At 43.3% G+C, this 14,661-nt stretch overlaps 1 protein-coding gene across 10 annotated transcripts in view; it reads right to left on the bottom strand.

Annotated features, from left to right (window-relative positions):
- LOC121581016 (adhesion G protein-coupled receptor L2) overlaps nucleotides 1-14,661 on the bottom strand; it is a 109,669-nt gene that overhangs the window by 73,901 nt on the left and 21,107 nt on the right. For all 10 annotated transcript variants that reach the window (XM_041896313.2, XM_041896311.1, XM_041896308.1 and 7 more), the window contains exon 2: nucleotides 7,578-7,794. In XM_041896313.2, the coding sequence (XP_041752247.1) occupies nucleotides 7,578-7,653 (76 nt within the window). In that variant the 5' untranslated portion in view covers nucleotides 7,654-7,794. The remainder of the gene's footprint in view (nucleotides 1-7,577; nucleotides 7,795-14,661) is intronic.

The raw sequence follows: 14,661 nt of genomic DNA, 5'->3' as shown, positions 1-14,661 counted from the left end.
ACATCTACTTTGTGCATGACACAAGTAATTTTTCCAACAATTGTTTACAGACAGATTATTTCACTTATAATTCACTGTATCACAATTCCAGTGGGTCAGAAGTTCACATACACTAAGTTGACTGTACCTTTAAACAGCTTGGAAAATTCCAGAAAATTATGTAATGGCTTTAAAACCTTATGATAGGCTAATTGAGTCAATAGGAGGTGTACCTGTGGATGTATTTCAATCAGCCAAGACCTCAGAAAAAAATGTGTAGACCTCCACAAGTCTGGTTCATCCTTGAGAGCAATTTCCAAACGCCTGAAGGTACCACGTTCATCTGTACAAACAATAGTATGCAAGTATAAACACCATAGGACCACGCAGCCGCCATACCGCTCAGGAAGGAGACACGTTCTGTCTCCTAGAGATGAACTTACTTTGGTGCGAAAAGTGCAAATCAATCCCAGAACAACAGCAAAGGACCTTGTGAAGATGCTGGAGGAAACAGGTACAAAAGTATCTATATCCACAGTAAAACAAGTCCTATATCGACATAACCTGAAAGGCCACTAAGCAAGGAAGAAGCCACTGCTCCAAAACCGCCATAAGAAAGCCAGACTACGGTTTGCAACTGCACATGGGGACAAAGATCGTACTTTTTGGAGAAATGTCCTCTGGTCTGATGAAACAAAAACAGAACTGTTTGGCCATAATGACCATCGTTTTGTTTGGAGGAAAAAGGGGAAGCTTGCAAGCCGAAGAACACCATCCCAACCGTGAAGCACGGGGGTGGCAGCAACATGCTGTGGGGGTGCTTTGCTGCAGGAGGGTCTGGTGCACTTCACAAAATAGATGGTATCATGAGGAAGGAAAATTAGGTGGATATATTGAAGCAACATCTCAAGACATCAGTCAGGAAGTTAAAGCTTGGTCGCAAATGGGTCTTCCAAATGGACAATGACCCCAAGCATACTTCCGAAGTTGTGGCAAAATGGCGTAAGGACAACAACGTCAAGGTATTGGAGTGGCCATCACAAAGCCCTGACCTCAATCCTATAGAAAATGTGTGGGCAGAACTGAAAAACCGTGTGCAAGCAAGGAGGCCTACAAACCTGACTCAGTTACACCAGCTCTGTCAGGAGGAATGGGCCAAAATGCACCCAACTTATTGTGGGAAGCTTGTGGAAGACTACCCGAAACGTTTGACCCAAGTTAAACAATTTAAAGGCTATGCTACCAAATACTAATTGAGTGTATGTAAACTTCTGACCCACTGGGAATGTGATGAAAGAAATAAAAGCTGAAATAAATCCTTCTCTCTACTATTATTCTGACATTTCACATTCTTAAAATAAAGAGGTGATCCTAACTGACCTAAGGACATTTTTACTAGGATTAAATGTCAGGAATTGTGAAAAACTTAGTTTAAATGTATTTGGCTAAGGTGTATGTAAACTTCCGACTTCAACTGTAGGTAGGGGTAAAGTGACTATGCATAGATAATAAACAGCGAGTAGCAGCAGTGTAAAAACAAAAGGAGGAGGGGGGGTCCCGCTTGCCGTGCGGTAACAGAGAGAACAGTCTATGACTTGCGTGACTGGAGTCTGACAACTGTTTGGGCCTTCCTCTGACACCGCCTAGTATATAGGTCCTGGATGGCAGGAAGCCTGGCCCCAGTGATGTACTGGGCCGTACGCACTACCCTCTGTCCAGGACATATTAAAATGTATATGTCACGATGAAGGAGAAAATGGCTGACGATGCCGAGTTAAAATATTCAATAGCACAGATAGAAATAGTCATGCCGCAATAGGACAGATCGCATTGTTTGTACTGATCATAGCTATTCTTGTCTTTGGTCTCACCTGTAATAATACTCCTTTGTTCTTATTTGTTATTTTGTGTATATTGTTGAAACAATGTGACATACTCTTGGTTTGAATTCATCTCTATGTAAATATTACCATATGAACAAGAAATAATTGCGTAATAATATCGGACATATTGCTATTAACTTCAATCGTCTTCCTTATTCTAAAGTCTCATACATGATTAATGCTGAATATATAAAAGACAGCCTACGTGTTGTTGCAGGCATGATCGTTTGATTAAATGCATTACTTTGGGAAGAAGTGACTCGTGAAAACCGACTCCAAGAATTTACACTCAGGCAGGGGTGTTCAATTAAACTGAAACTCCTCTCTACTGTATTGGGCCACAGGGAACAATATTAGTTTGTCACCACCATTATTTGAGTTGGGTTGTTTGAGTCTGAGGAACTTCCATTTACTTTAACTGTAGATCTCGCGTCTGAGTGGAAAAAGTGAGGCAGGGAGTTTGTATCCACCTGAGACTTTGAGGGTGTGAATTGAGCTGGGTTGTGTCGCTGCCAGCAAACAAGATTTAGGGGCATGCTAAGCAAATGAAATCAACCTGTCAGGAGCCTTAGCTCCCACCCTATTAGATTGAGTGTCTATTCATCATCGGCCATATAACAAGGAGTTTTACAATCACATCTAAATACACAATAAAAGCAAGCTAGGCCTCTCCCAAAGGCCTGCGCTCTTAAATCCTAGCTGCACCTACGGACAGACGGGAACATTCTTGTTGCTGCTTCTGGTTTATCAAGACCCACTCAGGAAATCACTGCTAATCTACAGTACCAGTCAAAATTGTGGACACACCTGCTCATTCAAGGGTTTTTCTTTATTTTTACTATTTTCTACATTGTAAAATAATAGTGAAGACATCAAAACTATGAAATAACACATATGGAATCATGAAGTAACCAAAAAAGTGTTAAACAAATGTAAATATATTTTATATTTGAGATTCTTCAAATAAACACCCTTTGACTTGATGACAGCTTTGCACACTCTTGGCATTCTTTCAACCAGCTTCACCTGGAATGCTTTTCCAACAGTCTTGAAGGTGTTCCCACATATGCTAAGCACTTTTTGGCTGCTTTTCCTTCACTCTGCCTTTCCGACTCATCTCAAACCATCTCAATTGGGTTGAGGTCGGGGGATTGTGGAGGCCAAGTCATCTGATGCAGCACTCCATCACTCTCCTTCTTGGTCAAATAGCCCTTACACAGCCTGGAGGTGTGTTGGGTCATTGTCCTGTTGAAAAACAAATGATAGTCCCACTAAGCCCAAACCAGATGGGATGGCGTATCGCTGCAGAATGCTGTGGTAGCCATGCTGGTTAAGTATGCCTTGAATTCTAAATAAATCACAGTGTCACAGTGTCACCAGCAAAGCACCCCCACACCATAACATCTCCATGCTTTACGGTGGGAACTACATATGCGGAGATCATCCGTTCACCCACACGCGTCTCACAAAGACACGGCGGTTGGAATCAAATATCTCACATTTGGACTCCAGACCAAAGGACAAATTTCCACCGGTCTAATGTCCATTGCTCGTGTTTCTTGACCCAAGCAAGTATTTTCTTCTTATTGGTGTCCTTTAGTAGTGGTTTCTATGCAGCAATTCGACCATGAAGGCCTGATTCACACAGCCCCCTCTGAACAGTTCATGTTGAGATGTGTCTGTTACTTGAACTCTGTGAAGCATTTATGTGGGCTGCAATTTCTGAGGCTGGTAACTCTAATGAACTTATCCTCTGCAGCAGAGGTAACTCTGGGTCTTCCATTCCTGTGGCGGTCCTTATGAGAGCCAGTTTCATTATAGCGCTTGATGGTTTTTGCGACTGCACTTGAAGAAACTTTCAAAGTTCTTGACATTTTCCATATTGACTGACCTTCATGTCTTAAAGTCATGATGGTCTGTCGTTTCTCTTTGCTTATTTGAGCTGTTCTTGCCATAATATGGACTTGGTATTTTACCAAATAGGGCTATCTTCTGTATATCCCCACCTACCTTGTCACAACACAACTGATTGGCTCAAATGAATTAAGAAGGAAAGTTGAGAGAATGCCAAGAGTGTGCAAAGCTGTCAAGGCAAAGGGTGGCTATTTGAAGTTTGAAGAATCTCAAATATAAAATATATTTGGATGTGTTTAACACTTTTTTAGTTACTACATGATTCCATATGTTTTATTTCATAGTTTTGATGTCTTCACTATCATTCTACAATGTAAAAATAAAGAAAAACCCTTGAATTAGTAGGTGTCTCCAAACTTTTGACTGGTAGTGTAAATCTAGGGTGACCCCATCAAGGGTGATATTGCGTTTAGTTTTTGCAGAATGAAATGCTGAATCATGTGCTATTTGATGTAGCTTTTTCTCATTTTAATTCCATGTTTTAGTCGAATTATACCTACGTTTACCGGTTTCTCCTATTCATGGGAAATTCTGCAAGGTTACGTTCAAAAAGCTACATTTCATCTTAAAGATGAACATAGTGAGAAAGCATTTTGAGGGAAAGGATTATTTGTGAAAGCATTGCTATATATGCTGTAGCCAATATTGACTGAATTATAATGATGACTGCAGTATAATAAACATATTAAGAATGTGAATGTGATGGTTAAGATCCGTCTCTCAGCGACACCCCCATGTGTCGGTCACGGCTAGATGACAGTCCAAACGATAAAATCCGTCTTGTTTCACGGAAGACTTCCATTTGGGCCAGAACGTGCCATGGGAAAGGGATAAATCAGAGGGCGTTCTGTGTACATGTTCACAACACGCAGTCTCGCCAGTCATCTGTGAATCTCCCAGGGCTCGACTGATAATTCATGATAGCCCTGCCATAGACCCGTACCGTTCAGATATGAATTATAAAAACACCAAACCAAGCATATCAGTCAGAGACAGACTGGACATTTATGGCTGGAGGCCAGTGTGGAGAATCGAGGCTCGATGCTTTCTTTCCATTCATTCCACTCTGACAAGTGGGAAATACCAGTGTGGCACATGGGAGACCATTCCATCAATACACAGCCATGGCTTACCTATGGCTTGAGTCCAATCATTTTGATGAGTTGGGACTTATAGTTGACCCTTATAACCATCTTGATAGAATAAAATCACTCAAGTATGGGAGTTGATAGAATAATATAATAACTTTTAGGCAAGATCTGCTATTGAAAGCAATGCAGTCTAATGCATGTGACATTTCAAATGATGTGCAAATACTTTAAGTAAAAATGGCAGCCCTTCGTGTCTACTAAGAGTGAATAAGAGTGCCTACATTTTGGCAATTTTCCCTGACTGAAAAAGTTAGTCTATAATTCTCATTATGTACAAGGGTCATGTGAATAGACTCAAAAATAATTACACAACTGTCTGCTTTAGCCCCCTTAGGCACTTTTCGCAAAGGCTGGTATTTGAATAGACAAAACTTTGACACCTCAGTTTAATATGTTTGGCAAATATACATAACCTGGTGTAGAAACCACAACGGAAATACTGTATATCGCCTGCAATCCAAACACTTGTTGGGAAGAAAACAAACAGCGTTTCCTAACTTATACTTAATCCCCGTCTACACAAAGAGATGACACAGATAAAGATGAAGTAATTTATCTTCTTCTTCATGTTTTCTACATGTTTGGATGTTTCGGTTGAGGGGCCTATTCTACTCCTGGCATTAACAACAGAACAAAGTCTACACAATGTCTACACAAAATAAACCGCAGAACATAATCCCACCCAAATCTTGGCTTCTTTTCTTTTGAAGTTCATAATAACGGCCATTGTGAGAGGAACTTGGCCCTACCTTTGTAGGGTTGGCTGCTTGGCTTGCTCTGAATCTGGTTGTCAACTTCTATCTTCAAATCTACAGGCTGGGCGGCCTAAAACCACCCTTGAGTAACATGATACCCACCCTGACCCAGTTTGCTGCTCCATGAATGATATACTTAGTCAATATATAGCCAGACAAGTTAGATAATTATTTGAAAAAGCAGCAGAAAAAAATAGGGTAAATACAGAACGGAAGTCATTACTATAATTTTTTTAAATTATTGCGCATAAATAAAGAGAGCGAAACAGAGATATATTTGAATATAAAAATCACATGCGTTGAACCATGGTTTCCAATGATGTGCATCCAATGATGTCCCTATTATGCTAATAAGAAAACCCACCAAATGGCATTTTTCATAAACGTTCATTAACTCGATGGAATGAGGGGACAGTCACGAGTATTTGTTCCGACTCCATTCCTCTTGTTACAAAAACACCCCCCCCCCCAAAAGAAAATCTGCTCAAGTATGTCAATAAAGATTTTCAAAGCACAAGGAATGTTTTTGGGTGTACATGGTCAAATCATGATACTAAGTAGTTTTTAAGAGGGGGCCTTTTCGTGGGTTGGACATCCATGGAAATGTGGTTTATGCTTAAAACAACGTCACACACACACACACAGGGTGAAGGTGAGTGGCGTGTGGATGGATCGGACATTGTTTTCAATGCGAAAACCCACACACATTCCTTCTTTGATGGATGGGCAAATATGCATTCATAGGCCTGAGAGCCCTCGGCTTCGACAAGTGAAACCCAAAACCTTGACTTTCTGCATACCAAAGCAGGAACTCCCCCAAAAAGAAAATCACCGGGACCGTTCAGCCCAGACCATCTCGCAGCTCAAATCAGAGCCCCATTCTTCAAACGTTTCTGAGGTCGTTATTCTTTCCTGGGAAAAATACCTTGAGTTATTTAGTATCGTCTACAATTGCTTTAAATCTACAAAGTGAGTCTCTCCTTCTGAATGTTTGTGCCTGCTTCGACTGTTCCATACCCATCTCTCTTTAGTTAACAAATCAGTCGCAGTCAGATTTAATTATAAAACCAAAACACAAGTGAAATCTATGAGAGTGTGTAATACAAAAATGACAAAGAGATATTTAATTAAAAAGAAACCTCCGGAGTTGATATGCTTTGACGTTTGGCTGTAATCAATGTTTGGCACGCTAGCATGTGATTTGAGTACAATGAGAGTAAAACCGAATAGACATGTAATGATTGTCATTAAGCAGAAATACCAACCAACCGATATCAATGCCTCCGATGGGTACATATCAGAGAGAATAGTTAGACAAACTTATAATTACAGCCAAACATACTCATCTAAAGTAAGGCATGGAAATGAAACAACAAAAAAAATCACGAGATACCTTTGGGTAGCTTAAAAGAACACAACCAAAAAACCCTAGTAGTTCATTCCAAAACTCTTCTGTTAGGCAATATGCCATCTCCTTCGCTTGAAGGCTCCAGGTGCAAGAACTGAACAGAATCATCCAAATCAAGTTGCATATAAAAACGCATAGAGTTTTCTGAATCATAAAAGCCTGGGTGCACTGCACTCAGATATTCAGGTCTACAACTCAGTCCTCGTGCTATTGTGAACCTTCAATGATAAAATATATTGAAGTGAATTCACTATATAACAACACAACTCTTCACTCCCATTAGAAGACTGCAAACATACTTTCATGGAACACAATCGCATTCAGCGAATACACACACACACACACACACACACACACACACACACACACACACACACACACACACACACACACACACACACACACACACACACACACACACACACACACACACACGCCAACACACACATCATGTACCTGACTCAAATCGAGACATGTAAGGACTTACCTTCTGAACAATGGAGATTAATTAGAGTTAACAGTAGAGAATGGAGAACTAAACACCTCCACGCTGCAGGAGCCATTGTTGCTGGGTGTGGAGAGGTCTCCAGATGCCCGCTAGCTAACAACTGTGGTTTTAGGATATTGAATTGAAAAAGTAGAGGAGTCTTGGAGTAGTCAGCGATCTGTGGTTTTAGGAGAAGCCTCACCAGTCATCTTCTCATCTGAAAATACAGAGGAATAACGGGGTGAGAAGGAGGAAAAAACGGGTACTGCTGCAAATCGAGACATCATCATCACAAAGGCTGTCATCACTTCCGCCATCTTTCAAGATGGGTTTGAGAGATGCATTACCATAAATATTAAACATAACAGTACAAATGGTGAATATTCATGGCGAGACAAATGTTACTGAAAATGTGTGACAACTGTAAGTCACTTCAGATATATGCATCTGCCAAAATGTCCACAAACATACATCAGTCAAACCAATCAGATAGTGAGATATTCAGTACTCAGTCCATGCAGACAGGCAAATGGATAGGTTTGACAAAATACTGGAGCTATTCAGTCTATCAAGTCTACCGTTAGTGTTTATTTTTCGCTTCTGACAGGAAATACTCTTGGGTAGAAGCGAGGATGACAGAGCACTCATCCCTGGGCTACAGGCTCTTCTTTTCCATGTAGCGAATTAGTGTTTACACTGACTACCTTCACCCTGTTTATCCCTCCACACACTACCTCCCTCTACGCACCACCTCCTGCCTCCCTCTACTCACCACCTCCTGCCTCCCTCTACTCACCACCTCCTGCCTCCCTCTACGCACCACCTCCTGCCTCCCTCTACGCACCACCTCCTGCCTCCCTCTACGCACCACCTCCTGCCTCCCTCTACGCACCACCTCCTGCCTCCCTCTACGCACCACCTCCTGCCTCCCTCTACGCACCACCTCCTGCCTCCCTCTACGCACCACCTCCTGCCTCCCTCTACTCACCACCTCCTGCCTCCCTCTACTCACCACCTCCTGCCTCCCTCTACTCACCACCTCCTGCCTCCCTCTACTCACCACCTCCTGCCTCCCCCTACTCACCACCTCCTGCCCCCCTCTACTCACCACCTCCTGCCCCCCTCTACTCACCACCTCCTGCCTCCCTCTACGCACCACCTCCTGCCTCCCTCTATCTCCTCCCCAGAGTTCTGCTGCCTTATCCCCACAAGAGAGGACCCTGTTGCTCAGGCAACGCACTCACACAGACTCAGACAGGACACCTTTAGAGACGCAGCTTCTTTGTGAGGTACTTTTGTCTGCTTCTTCCTTATCTTGAGGGGAACCACAAACAGCCCAGTTAGCTTTGTCTGCCTCGGCTAAGGTTCAACTCCCAGAAGACACCCTCAACACACCAGAGAGAGAGACTTGTTAGAACACAAGTCAAATACTCCGGATGGAGGACTTGTCACATATACATGTTAGTACACAAGAACACACACACGCAAGCAAATATACACCTTGACCTGCACAAAAACACCAAGGAGACTACTATCCGGTACACATGACTTAACCAAGTTCATGATGTGCTATCTATATTTAACTTCCAGAATGTGACCGTGTCCATATAGACATAATGTCATCATGAACACAGTATTTTACACTTTGATGTGTGGAGGACACCAAAAGAGGATAATTTGCGTTTCTGTGTTCTCCTCTCCAGAGACGCTCATCAACTACCCTGATTATTTTATAATGAACCTAAATTTGAGCAGCGCAGCACTTAGTTCTGATCGCTCTCTGGGCTCCACTAAAGTGCCGCTAAGATATATTTATGGCAGCACACACACACACACAAAACATTGTGTTGGAAACTTCTATCTGCATTAGCATACAGAGTCATAATTTAAATCTCTATTATGGATTCATTCTTTAAAATGGCTCTATGGGTGGCTGGAGAGTCCTGTTTTGAACAGGCTATCTAAACAGAGTGCACATAGCCTACAGGCCCAAGGGTAATTTATCTTGCTTTGAGGTCAAATTTGCCACAAAATGTTGTGCTGTGCGGCGCCAAGCTAACACACACGAGGCTATAATGATTTATCAGTTAGAAGTTAGGTGGTGCTTTCAGACACAGAGAGAGAGAGCTAGAGAGAGTGAGATGTGATTATTTGTCCGGAAATTACTTATCTAGCCACAGTAGGCCACCAGATCAGATAAAAACATAGTGGAGCGGCGGTGGAAACGCTACTCCTTCTCAGAGCGGCCCAAAACAACATGAGCCTTGCTAATAATCGCTGGTACTCTGGTGTCTGAATGACGTGTGAGGGCTGTCCGGTCACCCTGCAAATGCATTTTAGGCAGGAGACCAGACATTATTTTTTCCATTCAAATCCCCCCAAGGCCACACGTGACGTTGCCGCCCTCCCCTTGCGCTTTAGACATTTATCATCCCCAAATATGAGTCCTGGGGGCAGAAGGAAGGGGGGCTGTAATGGAGGATGCATGGTGGTTGACCGGTGGAGACTGGAGAGACAGGGGGTTTAGGGGGTAGAGAATACCCCCCTCCCCAATACCCCCTACCCACTAACCCCTCTGTCCTGCTGGGCTGGCTCAGCCGCTGATCCCAACTAGACACTAGGGGGAGAGGGGCCTGCAGGGCCTGGGGTTCCCTCCCCACCTCCCGCACAGCCTGCCCCGGGGCCCCTTTCTCCTCCTGCTCAGTACTACTCAGACCCACCCGGACCGTCGCCCCGCTGAGTAACATGTTCCCTTTCTCCCTTAAGCTAGCGGAGGAGCTGGCCGCCGCGCTCATCTCATCCGCTCATACCCCCCTCCCCAACCAGCCGTTTTGTTTGGCGGGGTTTCTGGACTGGATTTGGTCAGACTTGAGATAAAAGGATTAGCCGATTAACATTAAGATGCTTTTCGCGAGTGCTGACAGACGTATCATAATTGTACATAGGGGAAGGAAGGAAATGGAGGAAGGGGAGATTGTGGTGTGGGGAGGGGGGTGGGCTCCTCAAGCAGAAAATGACTTAAAGAGGTAAGTGAGGCGTAGTTAACCCCTCGGAGATAGTGTGTTTATGTGGACAAATTATCTACAGCACAGCTCCTCCAAGCAGCAAGGGAATTATTGAGGTTACTTGTTACTCTACCAGGAAGGAATAATCACATCTCGTTCCAATACCATCGTCGCCGTGGCAGCAGCTATAGTAATAATTGTATACCAAACCCAGTTATGACTTACTGTCACCAGCTACATTAACCTTAACCGATTTATGGCTTGACAGTTTAATAATCCTGAAGTCTTCTAGAATCATTAAAAGTCATTAAGTCATCATCTGTACTTTTTGCTCAATGTTCCCCCATAAGGAACTATAGGAATGAATCTCCCCTCTTCCTGTATTTTCTCTATCTATTAACAGTATATCATCCCAGACACCCAAAATCCATCACAGGGGATGAAAAATTACATGCAAACATCTATAACATCTGTTTTTCTTTCTCTCCCCACCCATAGACAGCAAGACAAGCGAGGAGACAAATGTATCATCAGTCTGGAGGATCGAGAAAAAAACACCACAGAGCAAACTCATTCTTCATGTTATCAGAGGAATGATAGAAAAAATAAGCACGCATTTCAAAGGGGAAGGCAAGCAATTAAAATGTAATTAGAATAAATGGATGGAAAGAGACAGGCCACATGTCCTAGCATGAAATACGAGGCTGTTTGGGGCAGCAGCAGGCTGAATGAATGTGAAGCTTCTTTGACAAAGCTTGTGGCTGTCTCAAGCTGGAGGCGACCGGCGAAAGAATAGACCAGAGAGAGAGAGAGAGAGAGAGAGAGAGAGAGGAGGGGGAGACTAGAGAGAGAGAGAGAGTGGGAGTCCAGGGTTTTCTAAGAAGGTAGTAACTGAATAGATGGGAGAGAGAGAGAGGGAGAGAATAATGGGAAGGGAGGAAAAAGAAAGGGGCGGGAGGGTCACTGGGAAGGATTGACAGCTTGTGAGTATGGCTTGACCTGCTGGGTTCGCCCCCCAGTATTCTCAACAGGCTTAGAGAAGGACAAAATAAAGCCGCAGGAATGTTAATTTATTTTCAATTGTTAGTGCCAGGGAAGGGGAGAGAAATAAAGTTGTGCATATATACATATCAAGTGAGACTGGGACACAGCTAGAGCAAGTAAGTAGTCCTGGACTGGTGTAAGCTTAAAGCTACAAGTTGAAATAAAGATGTGGGCCTGTGTGTTCTGTCTGTGTTCCAGTCTGGACCTCACAGGCACAATTCTTCAGTCCTTTAGCCCTCTCTGACTAACTAATTTGGGGAACTGTCCACCCCACCCCCCAACAACAGCCTACATACCAAAACGTTGGTACTTTTTCTAAACAAGAACATGACAAATGGTGTGGTACTAGAATTTTTGTTACTTTCAGTACTTCAAATGTGTCTCACGTCGTCTATTGATTGAGAGAGGATCAAGTCTCACTGGGAGTCTGGGCTGCATCACCACTTACGCTGCACAGAAGTTAACACACTTGAATAATGCAACACAGCATGTAGAAATGTTGAAACTGTTAATTACTGTTTGCAAAACAAAGTCCATTACAGGCTAGAACACTTTACAATGCAAGAAGATATCGGTATATTCCAGCTTTGTAGGCTAACTTTGCTTGCTAGCTTACAGCTGAAGTTAACATCAATTTACTACCCAGTACTTTTTTTTGTGATAATGCAAAATATTGCTGATTTCAAAGCTGATTATCACCAAAAACTTTATTCATTCACTTCGTCTCCCCCGCCTCACATCTCTCCCAGTCAAGATCATCTTTGGTCGAGCCTCGAACTGACTCTGTGAGTGAAGTCATGGGTCTTTTATTTTTTACCAGGTAAGTTGACTGAGAACACATTCTCATTTACAGCAACGACCTGGGGAATAGTTACAGGGGAGCAGAAGGGGGATGAATGAGACAATTGGAAGCTGGGGATGATTAGGTGGCCATGATGGTACGAGGGCCAGATTGGGAATTTAGCGTAGGACACCAGGGTTAACACCCCTACTCTTATGATAAGTGCCATGGGATCTTTAGTGACCACAGAGAGACACCAGTTTAACATCCCATTCGAAAGACGGCACCCTACACAGGGCAATGTCCCCAATCGGGATATATTTTTTTAGACCAGAGGAAAGAGTGCCTCCTACTGGCTCTCCAACACCACTTCGAGCAGCATCTGGTCTCTCATCCAGGGACCGACCAGGACCAACCCTGCTTAGCTTCTGAGGCAAGCCTGCAGTGGGATGCAGGGTGGTATACTGCTGTCTTAACCCTTGTGCTTTGCTGGAAAAAAATGACATCCATTATGTTACGGGTCAAATTGACCCGCACAGTTTAAACACACTCAAGACAGTCAAAGAATTAAGTAAAAACAGAAACAACTTTATTTTGTCTTATCAGACATTTCAGAAAGAAGAAATACAATACTTTTTATTTTTTTTAAACAATATTTAAGAACTATTTGTTAAACATATTTCCTTTCTCACAAACAAGATTTTTCAGTTTCCCCAAGTAGGTTTTTTCCCCCCTATTGGTCCATATTATCCCTTCAGTCTTTCTCTCTACATGTTGAACACAATGTGTGTGTGTGCTTTCTGCAGATGTAATTATTGCATTCTACACAAGTGGTGCTTGTTTTACTGTCTTGTCGAGGGGGCAGAGCTGGCATCTTTTCCGTTTCTTGCCACTGCCTGTATCCACTGGATCCATTTCTGGTTGATTGGAGGCATGTGTTGATGGTCCAGCTTGAATTTTCTGGACGGCAGATGCAGCTGCTGTCGACCGAGGAGGCCGGACTCTCCTCTGGATCTTGGGAGTGATGAGAGCTTTGCCGAGCTCCTCTAGGAAAAGCCGGCGTCGGTACAATTTGCCACCATTCCATTGCTGGTTGATTTCAGTCCACAGGACATAGGCATTGTAAGCAGACACATCCACAATGTTGTAGAAAATCACCAAAGGCCAGCGGGCAGTCATGCGCTGACAACTATATGTTGCTGTGACTTTATCCAAATTGTCAACTCCTCCTTTGGTGGAATTGTAGTCCAGTATTATTTGTGGCTTGATGTCCTCTCTTGCACTCAGCGATGCATCTTTGTGCATTGTGCTCATTACAAGAACATTCTTGTTCTTCTTTGGGCAGTATGAAACAACAGTTGCATTTTCAGAGAAAGCAAATTTAGAGGAATGCACAGTTCTGCCCTGCATTTTCAGAAGCTCACTGGGAAGTTCAGGTTTGTTTTTTCTGATTGTTCCAACCATGGTCAGCTTTCTCTTCTGTAGTTCAACACCAAGGCGGTAGGATGTGAAGAAGTTGTCACACGTGATGTTATGACCTTGCAGCCCTTCACTCATGTCCAGCACCACCCGCATCCCCTGGTTTTTCTCAGGCACTCCGCCGGGTGGCTTCCCAGTGTAAACTTGCATATTCCATGCATAGCTTGATGTGGCATCACATGCTGCCCATATTTTGATGCCATATTTTGCAGGCTTGTTTGGCATATACTGTCTGAAGGGACAACGTCCTCTGAATGGAACAAGGCGTTCATCAACTGTAACATGAGGACTGGGATTGTACAGTAACGGTAGAATTTCCACCCATTTATCCCATACATCTCTGATTGCAGCTAGTTTGTCTCTTTCACGTCGACCCGGTCTGGTATCACGGTTATCAAAGCGAATCACCCGAGAAATTATGTGGAATTCTTGTAGAGACATTGTTGCCCGAAATATTGGCCTTCCATTCTCTTCATTCCACAGGCTGGCCGTTGCTTCTCCGTTTGACCGGTAGACTCCAGCTAATATGAGCAATCCAATGTATGCATGCAAGTCAATCCGATCCAGTGGCTTCCAGTTCTCTTGAAACACACGGCTCCCCCTCCAAGTTGGTCATGTCCAGAACAATCTTCTCTATTGCTTGGGGTAAAAAGAGCTCAAAAGCTGATTGTATGTCATGGACTCGAGTGACAGCAAATCGTGTAGGTCCTGGAACCATTTTTATTACATTGGAAGCTGAGAGTCTACCTTGACCTCGTTGTGGTGACGGTGACCA

Source organism: Coregonus clupeaformis, chromosome 14 (genome assembly GCF_020615455.1).
Source record: "Coregonus clupeaformis isolate EN_2021a chromosome 14, ASM2061545v1, whole genome shotgun sequence".
In the NCBI taxonomy this organism is placed as follows: Eukaryota; Metazoa; Chordata; class Actinopteri; order Salmoniformes; family Salmonidae; genus Coregonus; species Coregonus clupeaformis.
Note: the sequence above shows the minus strand (reverse complement) of the source record. Positions and strands in the feature narration are given on the sequence as shown.